The following is a 25002-nucleotide window of genomic DNA, read 5'->3' on the forward strand; positions in this document are numbered from 1 at the left end:
AGGCCAAGACCTCCAAGAGGGAAGCAAGATCCTTCCCCTAAACATCTCCCAGGGAACAGAGGGAGATAGTGAATCCAGAGGACCATTGGGCAGCTCCGGAACCGGTACCCAGCTGTTACACAGCGTGCCCTGCTAGGCTCTGCAGCAAGCGTCCTAGGTGGGAAGTGCCAGAGAGTCCCTGAACAAAGCCAAGGACAAGGCAGCTGCCTGCATCACTCTCCTCAGCTTTGGGCCGTCCATCTTAAAGGACGACACAAGGCCAGTGAAGAAGCTAGGAGGAGTGCGTTGACAAACATCTACCAACGTCTGCCTGAAAGGACATTTTCGAGCCATTCGAGCCCCTCGAGCTGCAACCGACTGCACCGCTGACTGTTGTTACGCTGCAGTCACCAACGTCGACCAAGACGCCTTTAGAGCAGGGCTTCAGAACCGCTGACCAGCAATGAGACAACGATTTCAGACCCCGAGACACTGTGAGGGCCAGCCTGCAGCCTACTGTCCAGCTTTGCTCGCCGAACTTCCTGCCGCCTGATACCCGCAGTCGTCTCCCGTCTTGAACTCTGTCACAGAAGCTGGAAAGCGTCCTGAAACCGACTCAACCCTGTCGAGCACCAAGAACTAGCACAAGCTACATTGTTGTTCGGTCCCCCTGGTCCTTCTCCAAAGGCCCCTAGTGACATTGTACAACCCATTGCTCCCTTTGTGTTGAAACCAAGTATCCTTGAACTATTGTGATTAATTACTTTAACAACTACCCTCCCGTCAGTATCCAGAGTGCATCCCTTTTCTTTCTTTAAACTGTCTGTCCTCTGCATTCCTCTACGGGGTGGGTTGTATTTTTTTAGTGTGCTATAACTGACTGTTGTGATACTAATAAAGTAGATATTTTTATACACCCTTGACTGGACAGTACCTTTTATCATTGGGTGATAATTGTATGTTCGCTGTGCTGCAGCTAACCAACGATCCACGACCTTGCAGAGATGAGCCTGCTCTTCGTCCACGTTACCAAAATTGGACAAGGAGGTTTATAATTTGCTTGTGTTTACAATCAGTTAGAATCTCTTCTGGTGTACTAGAGGTGTGGGGCTGATTGATGGTTTAGAAACCGATATTCATCCCTGGACCACTGGTGCCCGGGAAGTTGACTCCGTCACAAGGGAATTGCGTGAGAGGGGGTAGAATAAAAGTTATGCTACCTGCTGGTCGCCGCATAATGTTATGTTATGTTATGTTCTCGGTCATCAATTTGAAGGATGATGTGCTGTTTATGGAGAAATAAAGTAATCATGGTTTTGATTTGCAGTGATGTTGAGCTTTGAACTAGAAATAATTTGACGTGTTTGAATGTAATAAACCTACGGCGTTTTTAAGCCACAAGCAAGTAAGAGCCTCTGATTGCATCAGTGTTGTGGGGAATGTTGGATGCCACATGTATGGTGCCTTATTCTGGACGCTCGATGGGAAAAGGTCCGAGAAGTTGCCTAGTACCAAAGGAATAACCGCGATGCGCTAGTAGTTTTGCAAGTTTAGAACATCAAGTTAATGTTGCTTAAGGAATGGATTACATATCTTTAAAAAAAAAGTAATAAACTGAATTTGTGTCATTTTTTGCCCGGCTAGGAAAAGCTGTTTAAACGTGCGATATGCTGTTCCCCAATCTCCTGATACAGTTGCGACTGACTCTGACCCAGCTCTGCCAGCCTGAGCGCCGAAATCTCCACATTTCCCCGAAGAGGCACAGACTGACTCCATGCGGCCCTGCAGGTTACTAAAAAAGGTTATACATAACCACACAAAGCTGCTTCTTTTTCTCAAAACTCCGCCATTGACCCCGTCCAGCGTGGGGCCGGTCTAAAGGCTTTAGACGGCCATTGATAAAGCACACATACGCTGGCTACATTGGGTCGAACTAGAGGCGTGTTGTGAAATAGCCCTTTTTTCCCTATTAAAAGAGTCCGCCTTTGGCAAAATGAGGGTGGACGTGTGTGCGTAAGAATGAAACAGGCCCGGCTGCCTTAGTCTGACGCCTTTATAAGGAAACGCATCGACCCGGTGTTGTGGGGGGGGGGGGGGTGTTTAGATAAAGGGGGCGGGGTCAGCCCGCTGCTCCTGGGGCTGTGTGCAAAATCCGGTCTGCTTCTGGTATTTGCCGAGGCCCCTCCCAGGCTGCACACGGAGTCACACAAAACCAAGCCCAGGGCGCACGCAGCCAGCAGTCAGCAGCTGGGAGAACCACAGGAAGGCGACCCGTCCATCGGCAGAGGAGAAGCACACATCAGCTCAGCAGGTAACGCGCGCGCGCGCGCGCGCGTGTGCGTGGGCGTGTCTCTAAAGTTTGAAGACGCAAAGCCTCTGCTTTGGTCAATTGGTGAGTGAGATAGTTCGGCGGGTTGAGAACCTGTGTGCTGCTTTCCTGAGAGTACACAGATCGGAAACAGACATTGTTCCACCTGATGTCAATAAAGTGAGTGGCGTGAACTACTGTAGGTAGCAATGCCCGCCCGCCCCCACCCTCCCCCTTCTCACGTGTTCGCGTATCTATTGTCTGTTGCAAGGAGTACTTCCTGGCTAGCTTGCAGTGCCGCCTCCTTCCCTCTGTCACATTAGAAGTCTAGCTGCCCTTTTGAGAAGGTGTTCGTCTCGTAGCGGTGAACAGTCTCCCCAGGATATTGTGTCATTGATGAACGCATTTTGCAGCAAGAAAAGGGAAAGCTTGCTGCGCAAAAATTCTACTTCCAGACAGCTACTAAACTCAGAGCCAGAACTCAATATGTACTGCCCTCATGGTGCCTTCCGATTGAAGCATATCCCTCACACGGGGAGTTCCTGGTGATGTGTGGACGTTTGTGCCACTCATGCTCTCGGCACTAAGTATCATATTCACATGTATAGATCAGACTATAGTAGTGGCAAATTAGCAAAATACAATGATTTGTGGCATTTCAATATATGGCACATTTTGGGATTGTGTGTTGTTGCAAGAGCAATATTTCTATACACTGGATTGTCTGGTTCAATGTCACATTACATGCGTGTGTGATGTATGTAGCTGAGTGTTATTTGTCCAGCTCCTGAGCCTGCTTATTCGTTGGAAGCCCAGGGGGACTGTTACATTAGATGTCATGTGCACTACGGTACAGAACATGACTTGTGCACACGAAAGGCACATCAGAATGTCTGCGAGACTCGCCTTTTGCAGTACTACAGTTTTGTTAACATAACTGGGCGTGATTCACATGCCGGCAAGATAGCTCAACGGGTTCAGCGCTCGTTGCTGTGTTCGGTGTTTTATCTGCAGGTTGAAGATCTGGCAAGGTCAATTCAGCCTTTCATCCTTACTAGGGCAATACAATGAGTACCAATTTCGATTGCTTAATAGACATGGTTGAGAATATGTTCTATGTAAGGCGCTTTGGATAAAAGCGCTATATAAATAACAAGTTATTATTAGTATTATTACGCTGCATTTGACAGACGGGATAAGGATGGCATTATGTTGTGTATTCATAACCAGTACTGACTACATTTATTTAACATCTACAACTAGTCTTTCGATTATACCTACAACATAGGAATATCCCTTTAATCTGTTGCTCACTAGCTTTCCTTCAAAATCTATATCGACGTCTTGCTGGCCGTACCTTTGCACACGAGCAAATGCATGTGCTGGCCTTTTGCCTGGCCTCTTGGCATTGGCGACTGTCTGGGAGAGACCGTGATATGCACAGGGCAGGTTTCTGGGGACAGCGGCAACACACTAGTAGAAAAGGTGTGATTTAGGGAAATGGATGAGCGCCTTTTAATGTTTATGCTACACTTGAATATACGGGATGATGCTGTGCTCAAAGGAATCTTGGATTCTAATCTCGGCGTCAACACTTGACCTCATTGTGTGATGCTGGGCAAAATACCACATCTTTCTTTGCCCCATTTCTCTTGTTTAGGGAATCTTGTGACCACTTTGAAATGGACATAGTCTATTCAATATCACATTTTCTTTGCTGGCAGCGCATTGCTCTTCAGTAATTGTATATTTTCTGTGACTCTAAAAAGTCTCCAGGGTCGAAAAACCGCACCGTTGCACAGTAAAAAAATGCCGGCCCCATTACTGCGACTAATCGAAGCGGGAGTGTCCCCTGCTCTTCTTAGTTGTGTTAATGGGGGTCGGTGGTGGCAGAGGTTTTGGGGTTGTCCACTACTTCTATTAGACGCAGACCGGAAGTAGAAGAAAGATTTAGAGAAAGAAAAAAGGGCCCTGCAGGGCCAGCAGTGACCCATGTAAGAGGGTGGGAACTGGTTCTGCAGGATTGAGGGAAGTCAGCGGCACACTTTTGTGTGTCCCATGGTTAGGGTTAGTGAGGTTAGTGACTAGGGGGGAGGAGGATAGGGTGTTTTGGGCCACATTGAGCAATCTGATCCCTGCGCCGCGCCGAAATAGTCATCATTTTCATCAGCGGAATTACGGGCCGCAAGTGTTCACATAGATTCGACTTTGGCTATGTTCTTGGCTGGTAGTTTACACAGAGAAGGCCACCTTTGCTGGCTAACATCTTAGGGACGGATTCATGGAATTTCTTCAAAGTGACTTTGCACTGCTGAAAAGTGACTTTGCACTGCCGACACAAACTGATTCATGTAACTATGCAAAGTGTAATTTTGCAGTGCAAAGTCATTCTGTACTGCAAAAATTCCTTTGCACTGACTTTGCACGGATTTTGCATTGCATACATACACTTTGCACAGTTTCATGAATCAGGGTTTGTGCCAGCAGTGCAAAGTCCCTCTGAACCGTGCAAAAGATTCCATCAATCAGGCCCTTGGTGTTCACCCTTCTAATAGAAGTGGGTACCTAGCCCAGAGTGCAAAATCTTTTGGGCTGTGTTGAATCCTTCAATACTCTCACCCCTCCCTCTTGCTCATGCAACTGTGCACACATCTATGTAAGGAAAATGGCCCACAGACGCCCTTTCTCTGCAAGGGGCCAGAGCGACTTCAACATCTAGATAGAAGTGTCCACACTATTCCCGCCCCTCGCCAAATCCCAAGCCCCTTTCTGTCATTACCAACATACAGCTTCTCACCGTCATGCAGCCGCTACTGCACACCCCCATTTTAGTCCCAAGCTTCTGTGCTTTTTGAGGACTCCACACTCCAACTTCTATCTTTTCTGCTCATCGTGAAGAGCCCATGCCGCGTTGCAGCATCACTCTGATACCGAAGTCCCAGTGCCGCATCAAAACCTAGTGAGTTATGCCTTCAGGGAAAGGGAGTTTGGCCGATGTTCATTTTGGACTCTGAAGAGCTAGGATTTTGTGGGAGACAAACAAGGACATTTTAACCCCCTGCCCCAAAAAGTGCCTAACTCCTTGCCCTGCACATGACAGGTCCTGCCCTCCATGGGTGAAGTCTCAGCAGGCCACTGAACAAAGTGCCTCAGCATGATAGAGTGAGGTTTGAGGAATCTCTGAGCCTACCAACCAACATACCAAGGAAGGTGAAATGGGTGACTGCAGTCCTCAAATGTCAAGCGCCCCTTCCTCTGAGCCAGGTTCTTCCTCTCCAACCTCTTAGCAGGTAGCTCATGCTCTCTGTCATTTCACGACTACCTCTTTCCCTCATCTGCCAACTCGCACCTCACACATGTGTGTTTTCTTCCACATGGGGTACAATGGGCCTTACAACAAATTTGAAGGTAGCCATGCCGTTAATGACGGGCCCATTGTTAGCATTATGGACTGCTAACGGGTCACGCTCGTCCAGATCGGGACCCACTGCAGACCTCATAATGTGGCGGCCCGGAATGAACGGTGCCGGTCCCTTACCGGCACCGTTCATTCCGCGGCTGCTAGTCTCGTAATGATGCCCAATGTATCTATTTGAGACCGACCGAGTTTGGCAGGTGGCAATGGGAGCTACAGAAATGGGAACCATCGTCAAATGGCCTGGGGTAGGAGCGCAGGTTGGCAGGTTGTTTTGACTTGTAAGGACTAACCGCCCCACCTCTCCCTTACTAACCGGCTCCCTTCTAAGATTTCCTGCCACCTTACGCTACATACACAAACACCCACAGACGGCCGCCACAGGCCGATCCATGAGCATAACGAAACTAACCGAGCCTAGATAACCTCTCCTCTTTATACCGATCATATGTTCCCACATCAGCTGCTCACTGGACACAAAAGGGGTGATCTCTTAGAATTTAGAGTCCTCTCTATGGATAATCTACTCCAAATTCTAAACCCCCAGAAAGCAGATTGGCACAGAGGAATCAGGGATTCCTGACCTGCATCCATCAACACCACTGGTTTTGCATCTGCCTCTCCCACTATCCAACTAATGATCCCCTTTTATCTGACAGAGCCACGCCCAGTGAGGTGGCCAATAGTGGCAGACTGTGCTATTCAAGACCAATCGCATTATGTCTGTAAAACAGCCTAGTAGCTGTCCAAAATCTTAATCCATGCAATCAAAATAGCATGTATGGTGTCTCTCTTCTCATCCCCCCTCTGATGCAAAGTAACCTTAGCTGATAGGAGATGTTAGTGTGAATGTGGTGGGCATGGCAGGTGCTGGATTGGAGGCGAGGTACTCGCTATGAACATTCAAGCATGTTAAGTACAGTCACCCATTTTTTTGTAAGAAATGTCACTAACACGTGAATTGGGCCTTTTTTTCCAGGCATCAAAACTCAGCAATCAAATAAGGCAAAAGGTGAAATCGCACTGTGGGGTACGTGAGTGCTTATGGGGGAGTGGCCAAGGCTTTTTTAGTCTGTTTTGGGAAACATTTTGAGGCCGCAGGCTATGGCGGAATGATTGCAAAGTCCGTCAGCTTTTTTCAGAAACAGCAGAGGCATTCTGCCGCAGAAAGCGCGCCAGCATCATGTGACGTGCCCCTCGCAGCCTCGAGTTCCAGACCAGATCACAAACTAGCATGTAATGTTGGCAGGACTCACTCGGAGTCTTCTAAAGCAGCATTCTGTAGAAGGCGCAGATACTTTGCAGAAGGCCAGTGACGTAACACCAAATTTGCGGGCTCCCCTGCTGCTCAACAACGCACGGGACGCTCCCCACTCTGGGCACGCCTGGACCACAACGCGTGCGCAATGTCCATGAGGATCACGTCGCTACAGAGTAGGGTGACCAGACGTCCCAGTTTTTTCGGGACTGTCCCGGTTTTTGGTGCTATGTCCCCCTTTGCTGCATTTTACAACTTAAGATAGTGTTAGTTTGTGATAAATTAATAATAATATGTCTTTATTTGAACAGAAACACGTAACCCCCCTTCTCCTCCAACCTCTACTGAAATGTAGTGCCTTGACAGCCCTTTCAAGAATTAGTCCTACTTTTATTTTAGTTGCCTGGTCCGTTTTTTTACTTTTTAAATCTGGTCACCCTACTACAGAGGCACGCGTCCACTGCGCATGGTGAAAGAAGGAATGTGTGTTTAATAGTAGCTTAAATCATTCCCCTAGCTTAGAAACATGGGAACGGTTCCTAGCTCCTGCCCCAGACCCCCAAATGTACCAGTCACCCCTGTCGGTTGCTGGTAGAGCATTTAATTCACCAGCAGTGCACAGGAACATTAACTGACACATTTATATGATGGCTCTGCCCATACCTTTCCGTGCAAGCTGCATCAATATATGCCAGTATTCCCATAGTAGAAAATGCTAATTTTTACTTAGCGCATGATGGAAGTAATGATACTGTAAGAAAACCTGTCCAAACTGATCTGCCAATATATGCAAATAGCCCCATGTAAGAACATACTTCAGTTTACTTTGCCATTAAAAATGCTATGCAACAATAAGAAAACATGTTAAAACTGGATCTGTTGTCAGTCAGTCTAGATGAGTAAGAACACGTATCACCCTTTATCATAGATGCTCAGTTAAATGTCATACCACAGTAACAAATAGCAGAGCTAGCTGCACCAAAATGTCAGTCTAGTCGCATAATAACAGTTATCATGCTTGCTTTATCATCTCTGCCTGGTACAAAGTGTCAAGAACTAGTAAGGCATGGATAGACTGCCTCAACCAAAATGCCAGTCTGGTCATGTAATAAAACATATAACGATTTCTTTATAATAGATGCCCAGAAACAAATGTCATGCCACAGTAAGCAATGGCTAGTCTGGCTGCAGTCTAACCACATAACACACATCAAGTGGGATTGCCAAAAATTCCAGTAAAACATGGCAAGGCACTTGAGTAAATGTCAACAATGATCCTCTAGTGCTCTAGTACCTCCCACACACACAATGTCCAGTGTTCTAGTGCCTCCCACACACATTCACATTCATGACTAGTCACTCACCCATACACTTTCCCTCACATTCACTCATACGTGCACCTAGAACATTCACACTGCATTCTCCACACAGGCACTCGCCCGGAGCAATCACACACATGCCCATTCATACCCATTCACCCAGTAGCGGAGGCTTTGGTGCTGGGACGAATTATGAGGTGCCAGCAGGTGGGTGGGGGCGAACCCGGCACCAGGGGGAAATAGGTGGGTACCCCCCCTGTCTCCACCACTGTATTCACCCACCAGTCACTCATTCATACACCTTCTCTCACATTCACTCACACTGCATTCTCCACACGGTCACCCACCTTGCACATTCACACACAAACGCACACAATTGTACAATCTCCCAATATTCAATTACCCATACACCATATTAATAGATGTGGCAGGCACCATGCATGTTCGTATATTACACGCATTACAGGTACAAAAGCAAGCTTAAAAAGCACAAACCTGTTTCCGGCTGCAGCTTCAATGTGTGCATTTGTTTATACTACACGATGCATGCTTTTATTTCATAAAGATCAAATACAGCAAGTATTCATACCTAGAATTTCCAGGGACCTTTTAAACCGGTCGTGTAAGATTTCCTTTTCAAATGTCCACAGATAAAGACCTCCAAAGGTCAATGTTCCCCATTTATTGGCAGAAAATGTAACACTTGTTCCAAGGCGCAAAATTGACATGAAATAATTATCCTGATACCATCCAATTTTTAGCAGCTTTTGAGGAATGTTCCATTTGGGTGTGCCAGTCAGGTGCAAAGTGGCTGTGCACCTTTCGGGTATTATTATGCAGTGGTTGCTTGCAATCTTCATTCCAGCCCAGCTGGGTGAAGTGGACGGCTCCATGGTGCTGCTCCAGCTCAATCTTTCCCACGCAGCTCCACCCCGTCCCACCCATCTTTCCCCGCCCACTGCCCCTGTCATGCACCGTGTCTCACTCTTCCTCCCCTCCTCTTAGGGCTTGCGCTGGCATCCAGTACTCTACTTCCTTGTTTCCCGGCTTATTATCCTATAAGTGGTGGGGTGCCCGCCACTGCCCTGCTCCCTGGCTTCCCTTAGTGCAGTGGCCATGCCTACGGAATACCACAGCTAGTTTTCTTTTCACTACCAAGCGGGCATCACAAAAATAATTAAATGTGACCATGCCTGAACCAAACGCTCCACCGTAAGTGCTAAAGGCCACACAGCCCAAGGAGGGTGGGATTCCGTGTCACTGGGTGCTCTAAGCCCACCATAATGGCCTATGATTCAGTCAAGCCCCCTAAGTTAGCCTTCAAGGCACCTAATGAGGTGACATTAACCGAGACGACGAAATGACCCTGTAGGTAACTGCCCGCCGCTCAAGTTAAGGGCCAGAGCGAAGCAAGGGTGCCTTAATGCGGGTGGCAGTGCCGTTACCGCCAGGGTCGGCTCGCTGCCATGTTTAATATCGCCATTAGCATCCATGTAGTTCCTTTGATGAGGGGTCTGGTCCAGGTCAGGCCCCGGAGAAAGTAACAGAGACACAGACACGGTAGTGTTCTCTATTCGTGACCCCCACTCCAACTGGCGCCTGCGCCGCAGGGACCCACCTTTATTGGGCTTAACAAATATGACTGCAGAATGCAGTCTCTTAAAGGGATGTACCACGCACCTCCATTTTCATATATTTATTCAAATAAACAACAAACAGAACATAGGCACTTATTGCATGACACCAACACTTGTAACACAAGTAAATCAAACTCAAACACAAATATGTAAGTTCAATGATACCAACTGATGAACTGCACCAACAGGTGCCCTCCAGCATCAGGGAAAGTCTACTTCAAGGTCATGCAGGTAGCTGGGCTGCCTGCAGCGGTCTCATACGGGATAGCGCCTCTCCCCGCCAGGGTCGTCCTCAGCCGAGGTCAAGCCTCCTCCTTGGTTGGTCGGGCTGTCTTTCCCGTCGCTGAATGTCTGGTCTTCCTGGCTCATCCCTTCTGTTTCACTGTCGAGGTTTCGGCCATTTCTGTACGGACTTGGTCTCTCTGTGCCGCTCGGGGCTTGATTCTAGGGACTGTACCATCTTCCTGAAGCACCAGGAGTTTGTGGTCGCCGTCGTATTGGCATCCGATGCGGTCACCATGGATCATTTGGTATCCATCACCTTGAGGGGAGTTGCTCGTGGGCCAGTGACAATTTCCCTCGCACATTTCTTGTTCTCACCAGCACCTGATCCCCTATCTCCAGGCGGTCACTCTGGAGATTCCTTAGATCATTCTACCTCTTATCTGCTCTTCTCCTTCCTTCCGATACTGCGCCATCATCGATTACTCCTGGTGTTTGTGATGTGTGATCTGGGAGAAGACCTTTTGGGTGCTGTTGAAATAGTGCTTCAGCAGGGGCCACCTCTGTGGAGCAGTGTGGAGTCGCACGATACTCCGCCAAGAACTGGTGGGCGCGATTCTCTCACTCCCCTTGTCTGCGTGCTATCCAGAAGACCTTGTTCAATGTCCTCATCAGTCTCTTGGCCTCTCCATTTGCTCTCAGCCATAATGGCGTGATCTTACGGTGGGCGACACCGTGGTCGCACAGATATTTAAACAAACTCTATACCTTGAAATGGATGCCCATTGTTGGTGCATATTTTCAGAAGTAGTCATGCAGGGCAAAAACTCTCTCCATCGCTGGTATTACATCTCTAGGGGTGTGAAATCAACAAACCCAACCGCAGGTATCTTGGTCACTGATCAACGAGGACCACAAAGTGGTTGTCTTTGCAGGTTGATCCAAAGTCCACGTGTATCGTGCCCCATGGCACACAGTTCCTCTCCATTGACTCGATCTGGGGCTCTCGCTTCGGTGGCAGCCCTGCCGGGTACCACACACAGTTGCAGACACAATCTTCCACCCACTCTTCTAAGCCCAGAAACCACACCTTCATGCAGATCCGGGCCTTGGTAACACCCTGGTGACATTTGTGTGCCAGTTCCAGCGCTCTGCCTATGAGGCTAGCGGGAACCACCATCTTTGAGCCCCTTAGCACTTGGCTATCTTCAATAAAAGTGACTCCTCCCCTCACTCTCCACATCTGCTCTAGCACCTTTCTTGCCTCTGTGGTCCGTGCCTCAAACTTTTCGAGGACTCTCCATCATTCGCCTTTTGTCCCAGCGGCTTTCAAGCGCACACAGTGTGCACTGCCTATTTCCCTTTCACATGCTCAATTTCTCTCCAACCGTGTCTTGCCCCTAAACATACACGCTTTCTATTTCTTGAGGAGACCCATATTACCAGGGTGTTATATCACTCGGCGTGGTAAGGTACACTCACTCACTGTCTGTCCTGTCTGTGTCTCTCGCAATGTTAATCATCTACCACAATGGGTCTTCCAGTACAGCCTGGTCCTTCCCTTCCGAATTTGACCCTTAGCACATAGGAAAGACATTTTAAAGATTTTATTTTTTATTTTAAACTGGCTACTTTTGAATGTTCCAATGTTAATGTGAAGTGGGATAGCTTGGGGCAAAGTGTTTGTCTTGGAAGCAAGACACTGCAGCGCAACACAGGTTTGAAACACGATCCTGCGCTAAGAAACCAATCTATGGTATTAGGAACGTTATAAAAGAACAATTATAATTAATTAATTGATCACTTCTGGTGTTTATTGTCCTAGTTCCAATAAACATTTTGCACATTTTCATACTGAGTAAACCACATGATCAAAGTGGAACCGTGTACATTTGTCCCTTTTGTACTCTTTTAAAATACCTGTATGAGGAAGGAGACGGAGTCAAATAGCACCAATGAGGGTTCAAATCAAACAGCATTTTTGAGAACAGAAGAATTACCACTATATCATTATGGACAACTACCTTTAAAAATATTTATATGCTTGAATTACTAAATGTAATGGATGCAATGCTTGGTGCTAAATTCGTTTTTCACACCAATCACCCTAACATTAAAGTGGTTGTAACCTTGTACCATATATACTTGTTCAGGCAGCCTGAGGATCTGGATGGGAGGATAAAATGGCTGCAATATTTGTCACTCCAATGGGTTTCATAGGCTGCTTGTGCTGAATTTCTGAAAAGAGGGGCCTGGGAGGGGAATCTGGGTCTGGGAGGGGAATCTGGGTCAGTGCTCAAATATTTTCTGATATGCCTGTGGTATGTTGCGGCGAGAGCGCACCATCCATCCACTGCTTCCCAAAGTGTGAACATTTCTGGGTTGAAGCCAGCTCTGGGGTGGGGGGGGGGCAATGGGTGCCCCATCCATGGCAGGGATGTGACTTACAAATGACATCAAAATAACATAACATAGTAGCTGTGTCTTGAAATGAGACTGCACGTTTCTCTGTTCCTTATTACAGATTTCCTCTTGTTCTGTAGGCGGCAAGTGAAACCTTTTGATCATCTTCCTATAGAAAACGGAGCAAAAGTGCTTTCTTGATATTGTGATGTGATGGGCAAATGGAGTCAAAATGTTTACTGATCTGATTAACTTGTCTGTCAAACACTTCAGAAAATGGATCTTCTATATGCGGAATTCAGCACAGGCACTCCTCCCTGGCAGTGGCCCTTTCCGTGGCCTGGTCACTATGGTGGTGCTGTATATGATTGTCCTATTTTCTCCCAGCTGGATGCCCCCCCCCATGCCCAACTACCAGCACTGCTGACTTTGCTGCACTCATCAGTTCTGTGCCAGAGTGTGTTTAAGACTCAGTGAGCTGGTGTCCTGGCACATGTTGGTCCACCCCATGCAGAGTGCCACCGCTTGCAGAGATGCAGCAAAGCCGTCCTTATAGTGCCACATGCACAAATATATGTGGCTGCCTGACTGCTGAACCTCGAACCATGGCTGCCTGGCTTCTGCACGCACCACACAACAAAGCCACCCACCCTGGGGTGGCAGCGCTGTCACATTGTACAGTAGCGGAGCAGCCCCGGTAACAAGTAGTGGGTCTAGAGCAATGTGCTAGCGTGGACTGCATGAGCTCTCAGTACTGGCACTTTCCAGCTCATCATGTAGCGAGGTAACTGGTGCAGCAGTACTGGTGGGGTTCGTACTGTTGCCTATTGTACTGCATAATTGAACTGAGTGGGAGACAAACAGTGTCAGTGCTCAGAAATAAATCTTGGGGCTCATCCCTGGCAAACATCTCCATGGATAAAGCACTGCAGCAACTATGCCAAGAATGCACTAATTGAGCCGGTTCCCATGGGTGTGTGGTACAGCACTGAAACACACCCATACTTATGGAGGGCTAGGAATCCTGGATCCTCGCAAACTGCTGGAGTATATGCAAGTGATCAGATTTGAGTTCCTCACTGGAGTAATGCTAATGGGAGGCTGGTATTCCCACCAGAAACCATTTGTATGCTAGCACTTGGGTTCTTATGTTAGCTGTAATCATTTTGGAGGGGTTCAGAAGACTTGCTTCATGCCAAATGGCAGTGGTGGTCATATGTGTGACCCAGTTGTATTATATTAACGCAGGCAGCTCACTTTATAGACACGTGCTATGCCTTGTTTAGTGGACTTGACACAATTTATTTTTTTATTTAATGCATTTGCTAATACGCCCAAACCCGGGGGGTATCACGGCGTAGGTTACATGGAGGTAAAAGCATACTTAGAACAATAGAAGACATGGTATAGGGAAGAAAAGTCAACTTGGCACAATATACACCAACCACTTGTCAGCTGTACCATGTAGGACCCTGCTGCGAGCATGCAGTGTCCTAAGAAATAGGGAATGGGGCTGCCAAATAAATAGCACTGTGGCAAAACCGTGACCACGCATTGATTTTTAAAATAGAAGGATCTTGACTGCATCCACATCAAATGCTGTAAACACCAAAAATTGATGTTTGGAAATCTTGAATTAATAATATGTGACTTTTTGGCAGCTTCAGAGGCGCCACCAAGGGGTGGCCAAAGGGGCCACAGCCACCTTATATGGACGCTGGCCCCCCTACCGGCCCACTTGCCTCTTATGAATGCATCTTTGTGCGCCACCCCAATGACCCCATAGGCCACCCCTAGGAAAAATGTCTGGTGGCACTACTAGGCAGCACCTTTAGTCTGTCTATGGCACTACAGAGGCGACCAACCTTATGCAGCTAAGTCTTGGCCCTGGAATCAATGGGAGCAGCAACCCTAGATCCCTGAAGTTTTACAGAAAAATGTCCTGCTTCAGACAGCTTTTGTAAATGGTGTATTTGAAAAGGAGGGTGGGGGTGGCGGCTATCAAAATGATTGGGCCGCATCAGCTGGCTTTTGTTGACCTTAAATGCGGGGTTTACTTCACATGGCTGTAAATAAGGCATGTCCGGCTGCATCAGACAGACATGTAAAAGATTGCAGTGAGAGTTATTTACGATCGGGATCACAACGCTTGACTTTCTGTGTCTTCCCCACACAGCCATAAGACTGATCATCAGTACCCCCACCCCCCTCCCCGCCTCTCCTTCTCTTGGGCTGAGGCTGCTTTCCTGGCAGAAACCCCTCATTCACAGTCCACGCATCTTTTTAGGCTGTCATGTTGCCTCTCTTGGTAATTACTTGGCACAGTCAGGATCTGCCATTGGTCGCCTTGGAAACCCCTGCTATGTTCCCCTAGGAATTCCATTAGGGTTGAGCCAGGAAGAATGTGCAGTTAACTGCGCAACAGGAAATTGCCCCCCCCCCTCCACCCCACCCGTGTATGGGCATATGTTGGCCTCCCTCAAAACTTTTTGAATTAGTCTTATTCATCAGCCTATGAATTCTTTTATTGCCCTGGGTTTTTAGGATGCTGGCTGTTCCGTTTCCCCTTTCCATTTCCCAGCACTCACATCCCGTTTCTCTTTCCTCCTGGCCACCTCCTTATGTCTAATCCCCCCCTTCCTCTGAATCCTTTCTCTTCTCAAATTCCCCCTTTCTTCATCCTTCTTTCCGATTGCTCTCTTCTCCCCTCTCCTCCTCTCGCCTTCCTCTGCTCCATTGGCTCTCCGTTCACCTCATTGTTGTAGCGCTGTACTCTAATCTGCACCTTCACCTTGACACTAGCAATCCCAACTCCCACACCCCCCCTTCACTACAACTCTCTTTTTAGAGGTCCTCCAGGTTGGGGCTGGGGCATGCCGTATGTCTAAATGTGCTCAGCTGTTTGTGGTGTGAGCTTGACTTTTGATTGGGTGTGGCCTACGGAAACAATTGCTTCATTCGCTGATTGTGTTGGCTAGTAGTCTGCCCTGAGTGACAACTAGCCAATCACACTTCTTGAGTCCAGTCCTTAGTGCGTCCCACTCATTGCTCCATGACCCTGCCCTTGGCCCTCATAGTAGGTCCTTTGTACTCGGGCTATGGATCAGGCTTCAGTCATTATACCGCCACCTAGTGCCTGTTCCACCCTGGACTCTGCATCCTTTCAGAAGGGGAGGTTGCATGGAGACGGAAGTTGGAGGTGATGTGGTGGGCTTCTTGATTAAATCTCAAGTTCAACTCTACTATTGTGATGTGTGCAAATTACTCTTTGTAATAGTGGTGATGCGTGTCGGTGTGCTGCAGCACCCCTCCACTTTCCCTATTCTGCACATCAACTTGCCTCAGCGGCCCAGCCTTCTCTGGATCCCTGTTGCGGGGCTGCACCCAAGCATTTAGTGCCATGCACAATGCATAGGAAAACCTAGAACATTACACGGGTTCTACTTCCCAGCTGATAAAACTAGAGGTTTAGAGACCCAGGCCTACCTGTGAGTCAGCCAGGGGTGTTGCTAGGTCTGGAAAAGATCTGGGGCTACGCTATTGTCAGGACTGTCAGGACTCGGGGCTAGACAGCCTTTTGGTTGGTGCCCTAGAGTTTCTATCCGCGGCTGCAACCAAAAGACCCGGTGCTATAGCCCCTCAGGCCACCCCCTAGCATCGCCTCTGGAGTCAGGACACTAGGTACTTATAGTTTTGTTTGCTTGGCCAGTGTTTGGCTGTTAAATCCACGACAAATCCGCCTGGCTAGGCCCGAGCTCTTCTATAGCCTCGGTTCTCTGCCCCTCCCCCGTTTTTTTCTCTGTCCTGCAAGGGTCTAGGTTTTTGGTAGACCACTTCTTATATCGAATAATCGTGCATAAAATACATTTCAGACATATAACCTGCGTTAAGGACTAACACTTATTACCTGACAAAATAGTATTATGGATGTTCTGTCTGGCCAAGGGGTCTATATAGTGGACCATGCTTCTAGTGCTGACTGCGCGAGAGGTGCCCTGTTTCTCGCACAGGTGTGAGGCTACCTGCGTGTAAAGGGAGGTCTCCCACCGGTTGAAGTCTCCATTGCTTAGATTGAATGTGCGGCGGTGCCATTGCTTGGTGCTCGTGTTGGCTAAGTGGTGCTACAGAGTACCCATGTTCATGAGAACATTCTTAAGGTTGGCCGTTTCAATTGTTTGCATTCCCAAAGAGCGCTAACACGGCAAAAAGCATCGGGGCGCTGTACAAAATACATTTATAATAACAAGTACACTTATAATAATTTAATAACGGGTTTGAATTAAAACGTGTAAAAACAGATCATGAAGAAAAAAGCAAGATTCAAGATCATGATTGATGGCCGTGCTTTATATACGACACAATAGTTTTGTTCTATATTTCGTCTGTTATCCCCTTCGACCACCGTCTCATTCATTTTATGTCGCAGCACTTGCACTATCTGAAATGTCGTCAGGCCTGGTACCCTAGTTTTGTTCGATATTTCGTCTGTCATGTATAAACAGTCATGTGATGTTCCTTGTCTGTGCCACCCTACAGCTTATGCACTTGCCCATTCAGAATGACTCAAGGCCTAGTAAGAATGCCTTTTACTGTATTTACCCCTTTTTCCCTCCCCTGCCTTGAAGCGCTTTGACACAATGTGCCTGTTTATAGGCGCTAGACGAATAACCAATCAATAAATACTTCTTACGGAACTACAAATCTGCATTAAGCTAGAGGTCGAAGTGTACGAAAGGTAGTGGAACTATGTTCCCTGCCCACCCTCCCCGCAAACCCTATTGCTACGCCCCCCCACACACACACAAAACAAACCCCCACACAAATGCACCTGCTTTTTAAGAGAACATTCAGTCAGGGGAGTTGCTAGGTCTGGAAAAGACCCGGGGCTACGCTGATGTCGGAACTGTTGGGACTGGGGGCTAGCTAATCTTTTGGCTGTAGCTCCTGAGATTCTATCCGGGGCTACAACCAAAAGATCAGGGGCTATAGCCTCCTTAGCCCCCCCTAGCAACGCCCCTGCATTCAGTGAAGTGCACTGAAGTACAAGTCTCAACTTCTTCCTACACTTGTATTTTATTTTAAAACAAAACCATTCCGGAACGGTTTCTTTTCAAAACATAGGAACAGTAAAATGTAATCTAAAAAAAAAAAATGTATAGGAGCCCTGCTCCGAACTGTTCCCGCTCACTTAGACCAATGCGTTAAGCAGAGGACTGTGCGTCCAGACTTTGACTTAGCAGGCTGCGTTGAGTATAATTGGGGTAGGGCTGTGTAGGTGGGCCTAACTTGCAGCACAGTCCACTGCCTCTGATCCTTTTTCTTGTGGATTTCTGGCCGTGAGGCATTTTGAGCACAAGCAGGAATTGTGCGCACGCACATTATGAAATGAGAAAAATGGGTTAGGCTTCGAGGTTTCAAAGAAAAATCTCAAAGGCAGCATCGCCATTATGTCTGCACTAGTCGGCCAAAATCAAGGTAATGCCATAGAGTGAGTGCTTCTTAGAATAAGAGGCTTCATAGTCTGGGAACATCAGACTAGGAGAGTGACTGAGGCAGAAGGCATCCGATTAGGACCAGAGGTTAAAGTGAGCGGGAACTAAAGGGTACGACGCTCCCTTACTTTTCAATGAAATCCTCCACCGTTTCCTTGCTTAATGTGCCCTGGAGCACCGGTCCAGGACTACAGAGAAGGGCACCCTTGTTATTTTTCACTTCTCCCTTCTAGGGATTCGAACCCGGGCCCGGCTGGTAACACTCCATCATGATGTACTATCTCGCAGGCGCGGGCCTACTTGTGTTTATTTGTTTGGACTGCTTGGGACATAGCGGCGATTATAGAGCCGCTGCAAAGCTCTGCTCGCAGTGATCTGTGTTTGTCTTCAACTAAGCTTTGATGGCTGCAGACTCCGTGTCTGTTCAGTTAATGGACTGGCGTGTGTGGCTATAGGCCTGGAAATGTCCCTTAAGGGGTTGCGAATGGTGGGTGGTTGCTTAAAGCTACAGCCTCTGAGGGGCAATGACAATCTAACAGACTTCATTTCAATCCGTTTTCTTTCATTGTGCTTTAGTCAGTCTTGATCGTCCTGCTGTGAAATCGGAGTGGATGAAAGGAAGGTCTAGGCTTGGGGTATGAATTGGTGGTCGGGTGAGCATGGGGTTGGTGGGGAGGATGTGTGGAATGAAGAAGGGGCGGGAAAAGGGGACATAGTTCCACTACTTTTTTATTTTTTTACTCTTTGACCTCTGATTAGGTCAGAATCCCCAGGACTGGTGTCCAGGTGGTGGCTCTCTGAGTTTAGAGTTGTACCCATGCTCGTCCCCGTTTTTATAAATCCCCCCCCCCCCTTTTCCTTGTTTTCAACATTCATTTGAAACATCCCTTATTCCCGAAATCAAAGAGTCTGTAAACAATTACAACACCCCGATGCTTGAAAATGCCTTACCTGCAAAAGACAACCAGACCTCTGAGTATTGCCTGACCTGTCTCCACATCACAGAATTGTTCCACACACGCATCTTCTGAATAACATGTGCAAGTGGGCATGTATAACACTGTCTCGGGCTTATGTGGTGCAGCCATTTACTGTGGGGAACACACAGAATGAGGGGCTTTGGAATGCTAACAAAAGGTAAGATATCAAAGAAACGGACTTGGAGAATGACCTGGAGCCTGTGAAGCACAGCTATGGCTTTTACCATCATGGTACTTTCAAAGCCCTGGTTGGTGCCAACCTGCATTATGCACACACACAAATAAAACAATGTTAGGTTTTCAAGGAGGCAGACCTTTTATGCATTTTTGGGATGTTTTTGGGGACGAGGATGCATACCACTGAGCAGTTTAAGTGCCACCACAGGGGACTGATCATACAAGGCAACGCTTGGCAGCTGCTTCCAGAGGGGGAGTGCGTTTTGGCCCTTAAAACATGACTGTCTGCGTTTCGAGGCCCAGGGCATGGCAAATGTAATTCTGGGGCTACAGAATACATACATTACTGGTGCCTGGTGAATTGTGGGTGGCCAGACCACTGCCGCTTTTTGGGACCCTCCTGGTCCCATAAACCCCTTCACTCATTTTCCGTATTATTATATCTATTGAGCACTGACCCAGCTTTGAGAAGCAGCAGAGCGCTTTACAGAGGTATACACCAATACAGATACGCAACAGAGCACTTTACAGAGGTATACAAGTATAGATGCATAGTGGAGCTTTTTTCAGAGGTACAATAGAACAGATATGCAGCGGTAGGGTTGGATAAAGAGGTATGAAGTGAGTCTTTCACTTGCTCAAAATGCAAAGGCAGTCTGCAAATAGAACGACTCAGCACTTTTGCAAAGTATCTAACAAATATGTAGATTCTTTACAAATGCAAAAACGGGTAACTCTGCTACCCTTCCCAATGGTGTTCATGGACTGGGTTCTGGGGCCACTGCAAGACAGTCCAACCCTGCTACATGCACAGCAGTGTGCAGGGAATCTGGGAGACATGAAGGCCAGCCACGTTGAGGATACAATCTTTGTTTCAGAGGGCAACTGGAAATGGAAGTGCCATAGGACACAATGGGCCTCATTACAACCCAGGCGGTAAATTCCCTACTTTACCACCATGGTGTAAACTTCGTTTACACCATGGTGGATGGCGGATTTACCACCCCATTCCAAGGTGAGTGGGGCGGTAAATCCCCATTCCCCATTTACCCTTCCCCATTCCCATTTTTGCCCCACAGGGCATAATGGTAGTGGGGAAGGCGCTAATTACGGCACCGTAAATTACGGTGCCGTAATTAGCACCAAGGCGGGTTAGTGCCTTGCATTTTAACGCCTGCTAAAAGCAGGCGTTAAAATGGTAATCAGGCGTTAAGGGTTAACGGCGCCGACGATGCCGTTAAACCATTAACACCTGGGTTGTAATGAGGCCCAATGAGTATCTTCACTACTTCTCCCTCTTCATGCAGGTCTCAGGCTTGGGGTGGGGGCAAAATGCTGACCACCACCCACCTCGATCTGATTTAGCTGCAGGAAGAGGTGGGGATTAAGGAAGGAACCTGGACCATCAACTAATGTGCTGCCATGGTCACTGGGAGCTTAACCACACTGCCTAGAGGGAAGGGATACACTACCTTGAACTCAAGGTACCCAAAGATTAAATCATTATGGTGTGTGTGTGTGTGTGGCGTGCTGCATGTGATCTCACTAATCCTTCAACCCAATGACCTTGACTAAAGAAAGATCACATGAAGAGTGCTTTTAGTGCAGGTAGCGGTAGCATAAATGAGCTGATGGCCCTTAATTAGGTAGCGTGCAGGTGGATGGTAACAGAATAACTCTGTACACCAATAATCAGACCAACTCAGGAAGAAGGCAAATTCTTTTTACTGTTTTATTATCAATTGTATAAATCATGGAGGTACAACAGATATCAATGGACGTTGCACAGTGTTCTCTAATGCATTTCAATAAAAACAAGACTTTTACCAAAAATGTGTCGTACGTGATGCCATACTACGTGGCAAATAAGAAAAACCTACCAGGGGTTGTGTTTAGCTCAAGGGGAACATCTAAGTATACTTTCTATAAGCGGATGGGTTGTGATTGGACATCTATCAGGTGGACAACTTGGGCCCACCCTAGTGAAAGTCATCTTCAACAGTTTTTAGATACACAGTACACTATTGGCTCTCAAACTATAAGGCCCTTCGTTATTTGGCCCTCTACAGTTGGTTGGCATGCTCGTGCCCTTCGGGAACATTTGATTCACTAGCAGCATGTAAGCTCATATCCAGGTGTCAGGGGGTGGACTGGACTGTACCTCCCCACCCAATTAGGCCAATATCATTCACCACTCATGCCGTCTGTCATGAAGATTGCCTTTGAACTTGGCCTTGCAATGTATTCTCGTCTCTGGGAATATAAAGGAGTGCTGGCACATGCTTTTCAAAGTTCTGGTCTGCATGTCCAACTCCTATTTCCATCCTTGGCTCACATGACAGGAGATCGCAATTCATCCCTCTTTGCAGCAATTAATTGTATTAAATGAATACTTGGCACCCATGGTGTTCTTTCTTTGCACCTTAACAAGGGATGATTCAGTGTCTCACACCTATTGTTCTTCAAGGATAGATAACCGGTTCTTGGCTGCTCTTGTCTTGACACCAGGCCAGACAGCCCTTCTCAGTCCTTCTATGCTCCCAGCTGCTTTTCTGCTGCGACACAGCTTTCGATCCTTCTTTCTCCGTCGGTCTGAGCTTACTAAAATTGTGACACTGATGTCCAGCTTCTATTTATTGGTGGGTTCGCCTGCAGTCTATTCACTATGTATAGCTAGCTTCTATGATCACTTAGTCTACTCGCGTTGCTGCATCTGTACAGTTACAAAATGGCTTGCATGTTCTGCAGTGCTCTTCACATGTGCAATCTTCATCTTGCATATGAATACTCCATTTTTTTTTCGTCATCAGTTTCTATAAGGTCCATACACTTTCTTCTTCAGCCCGTCTTCTCAGTGTGTCATGCTCGTCTCTTGTGATGTCACCAAATTCTCTTTCTCTCCTTTTCATATCCCGTCGGGGATCTCCTCCAAGAGATTGTCATCTCTTTGGGGGATACATCATATAGGGTTTTTTTAGTGTATACCTGTTCTCGAAGACTCTGAGCGGAATTGTCACAACTGCTGGTGTCAAGCTTGACACAATCTCTGGCTTCCAGCATATAGGTGGGGGGGCAGGACTTCCTACAGAGGCATTCAGCTGCTCCTCACCATAAACATGCTTTAGTGACAATAGTGGCATATATGTTGGGTACACGAGCAAAACCACAAGGGATCAATTATAACTCATTCTACACATGACATGAAACCATTCAATTATAAGAGGTCAGATATAACCCGACGGTCTGTTTAGAAATACAAAAGCAACACAATAATGCAAGTAGCAAAAGTACATTTGCTATGTTAATGTCTACAACACATTCAAAAACACTCTCACAATCGTACATTATTTTCACAAATTTAAAACATTACACATGTGTATCAAAACCTATATACATTTCAAATGTTTGTATACAAAACCACTGAACAACCATTTATACGAACAACCGCACGCTCATTGTTCTACTAATATCAATAGCATCGCTAGGGTCAATGATTCTTCCTAGACTGTTCACTAATAGTTATGACTACGGCCCTATGATTTATTGGCCAACCCTGGAGCTCAAAAAACTAGCTTCCATGATCTCTGCTTTACATAGCACACCGGGTATGCCTTCTTCGGGGCACACTGACTGTAGAAAAACAGAACCTCATGCAAATGTACAGACTCTAGTATAATATGTGAATGAATCACACAATTACTAAACAAAGTTATAAAGGAAACTCTTTGTGCCCTGTGTTTCAAGGTAAATGGCCTCCCAAACCCAGTTCACCAGCACCATGCCCAACTATCCATACAAGTGCCCAGCAAATCATGTTAAAGGCGCCCAGGGACGTCATTTAGGGGTCGCCAGAAGTCGCAACTGCGACCTCTGTGGTCTCCCTTGCGACCTCTAAAAAAAAAATATATATATATATATATATATATATATATATATATATATATATATATATATATATATATATATATATATAGTTTTTGTAATGCAAGCTCCTGGCTTGTGGCTCTTTACTTCTGGAGTGGTTGGCTTTCTTGTTCAGGCCCCTTAAAAAAAGAAGAAAAATAAGAACAGGAGTGCCACAAGTCTAACACTTTCAGTACTGACCCTAAATAAGAAAGAATAGGAATACCAAATAATGTGTCTTTCTGGAATTCTATACAATAATTGCTAGGCTCATTAAATGTTTATTTCAGGCACAGTTCAGGGGGTGAGTCACTGATTTAGTCTGTTCTTAAACACCTCACTCAGCCTTTCATCCTTCTGAGGTCGATAAATAAGTACCAACACGGGTTGGGTGATATTGGGTGTATATTTTTTCTATATAAAGCGCTTAAGCGTAAGTGCTATATAATACCACATCATTATCATTTGGTCATGGACGTCTGCTTGCATTCACAGTAATTTGGTAATATGGGCCTACACACACTGATCTTAATGATACATATGGCGATCCATTCCTGTATGAAATGTACATCACATAGTGATATCGTAACTATATTTTTCACAATGCTATGTGATGCCACTTCCTGTTTTGTCAATGGGTGAAATGTCGTGTTCCATCGCTACCAGTGATATCACTTCAGGGCGGGGATAAATGACATCACTTCCCGTGATGTCATCAGGGGGTCAAGGGTCGTGTGATGTTACATCCGCTACCCCTGACATTTTGGTGAAATGACGTCCCTGAAGGCGCCATGTTCGTGTGTGTTACCATACCATAACGGCCCCTTGCTCACAGAACATTGTAGCAAATGGAGATAATTACTACCTGTAATATTAAACAATTGTCACTTCTACATTAGTGATCACTAATCTCTAGCAAATGTGTGTGCGGTCACTCAATGGCACCTTAGCTAAAACGCGTTTTTCTCTGAAGCTTGACTGATAGTTCCAGCAAGCTCACTCCTTTACAAAACACACTCTTCTCAAGACCTCTACAAAATGTAATATTCCATATGCGGTCACTGAAACTGGACTGTGATGATGTTGAAGTTACTGATGGGTGACGATGTACCTTGATGCTGACTGTCTAATCCCTTTACTCAGAATACATTTTTAATGGGGAGTAGAGTTTATTACCTTGGTCAGGGACGCCATTACCAGCTGGTGATTATTTCCCAACTGTGCACACAACTAACTTGCTCTGGTAGGTGATGCAGATATATAATGCTGGACTGCGAATTCATGGCATTGGTTGGGAGGTTTTCTATTGGTAACCCTGCTTGTGCCCAGGGACTACTCTGCTCAGTGCACTGCCCGTGTAGAGAGGCTAGCCTAGTATGTGGTACACCTTTTGTGTAGCCTTGAATTTCTGCATTGGTCAATGCAGATGTTACCCTCTTTGATACTTGGCATCTGCTCCCTTCTGAGCTAATCCAGCTGCAGCCACATGGATCCAACTGGTGACTCTTCGTAAACTGCATGATGGGGAGGGTACCGGAGCTGCAGAGATGTACCGGAACACCCTGTCTCTGAAATGCTGTGTTGGTGAAACCACTCCTTGCGCATAAGGAGGATTCCCCCATCCGGATATTTGAAACCTACTTTTATAGGATTTTTGAGGCCCGTAACCAATGATTATGTTTCCTAAACCTATATCGGCTTGTACTCCTGTAATTATCTGTTGCATTGGCTGCAGGGATGTGACTCCGAGGCAAGAAATCTAAAATACGGCAGCAAACCTGGTCACTTGAGGAGTCAAGTCGGAGACCCAACCTGAAAGCGAATAATCTATATGACACAACAGTCGCACAAGAAACTTCCTGAATGAGCGATTCCATCTCATCCCCCCTCCACACCCCCCCCGAAGGAG

The 25002-nt window shown here is 46.7% G+C and overlaps 1 protein-coding gene across 2 annotated transcripts in view; it reads left to right on the forward strand.

Moving 5' to 3' along the window:
* The first annotated feature begins 2162 nt into the window (after window positions 1-2162).
* Window positions 2163-25002, forward strand: part of CSRP1 (cysteine and glycine rich protein 1) — an 85778-nt gene continuing 62938 nt past the window's right edge. The window contains exon 1 of one of the 2 annotated variants that reach the window (XM_069633631.1): window positions 2163-2290. Coding sequence is in view for 1 of the 2 variants with exons in the window: in XM_069633630.1 (XP_069489731.1) it covers window positions 2457-2467 (11 nt within the window). In the remaining variant the exon portion in view is untranslated. Of the gene's footprint in view, window positions 2291-2446; window positions 2468-25002 lie in introns of those variants that run through there. The other variant, XM_069633630.1, reaches the window with a different exon arrangement.

This window comes from Ambystoma mexicanum, chromosome 13 (genome assembly GCF_040938575.1).
Source record: "Ambystoma mexicanum isolate Mex_15411 chromosome 13, UKY_AmexF1_1, whole genome shotgun sequence".
In the NCBI taxonomy this organism is placed as follows: Eukaryota; Metazoa; Chordata; class Amphibia; order Caudata; family Ambystomatidae; genus Ambystoma; species Ambystoma mexicanum.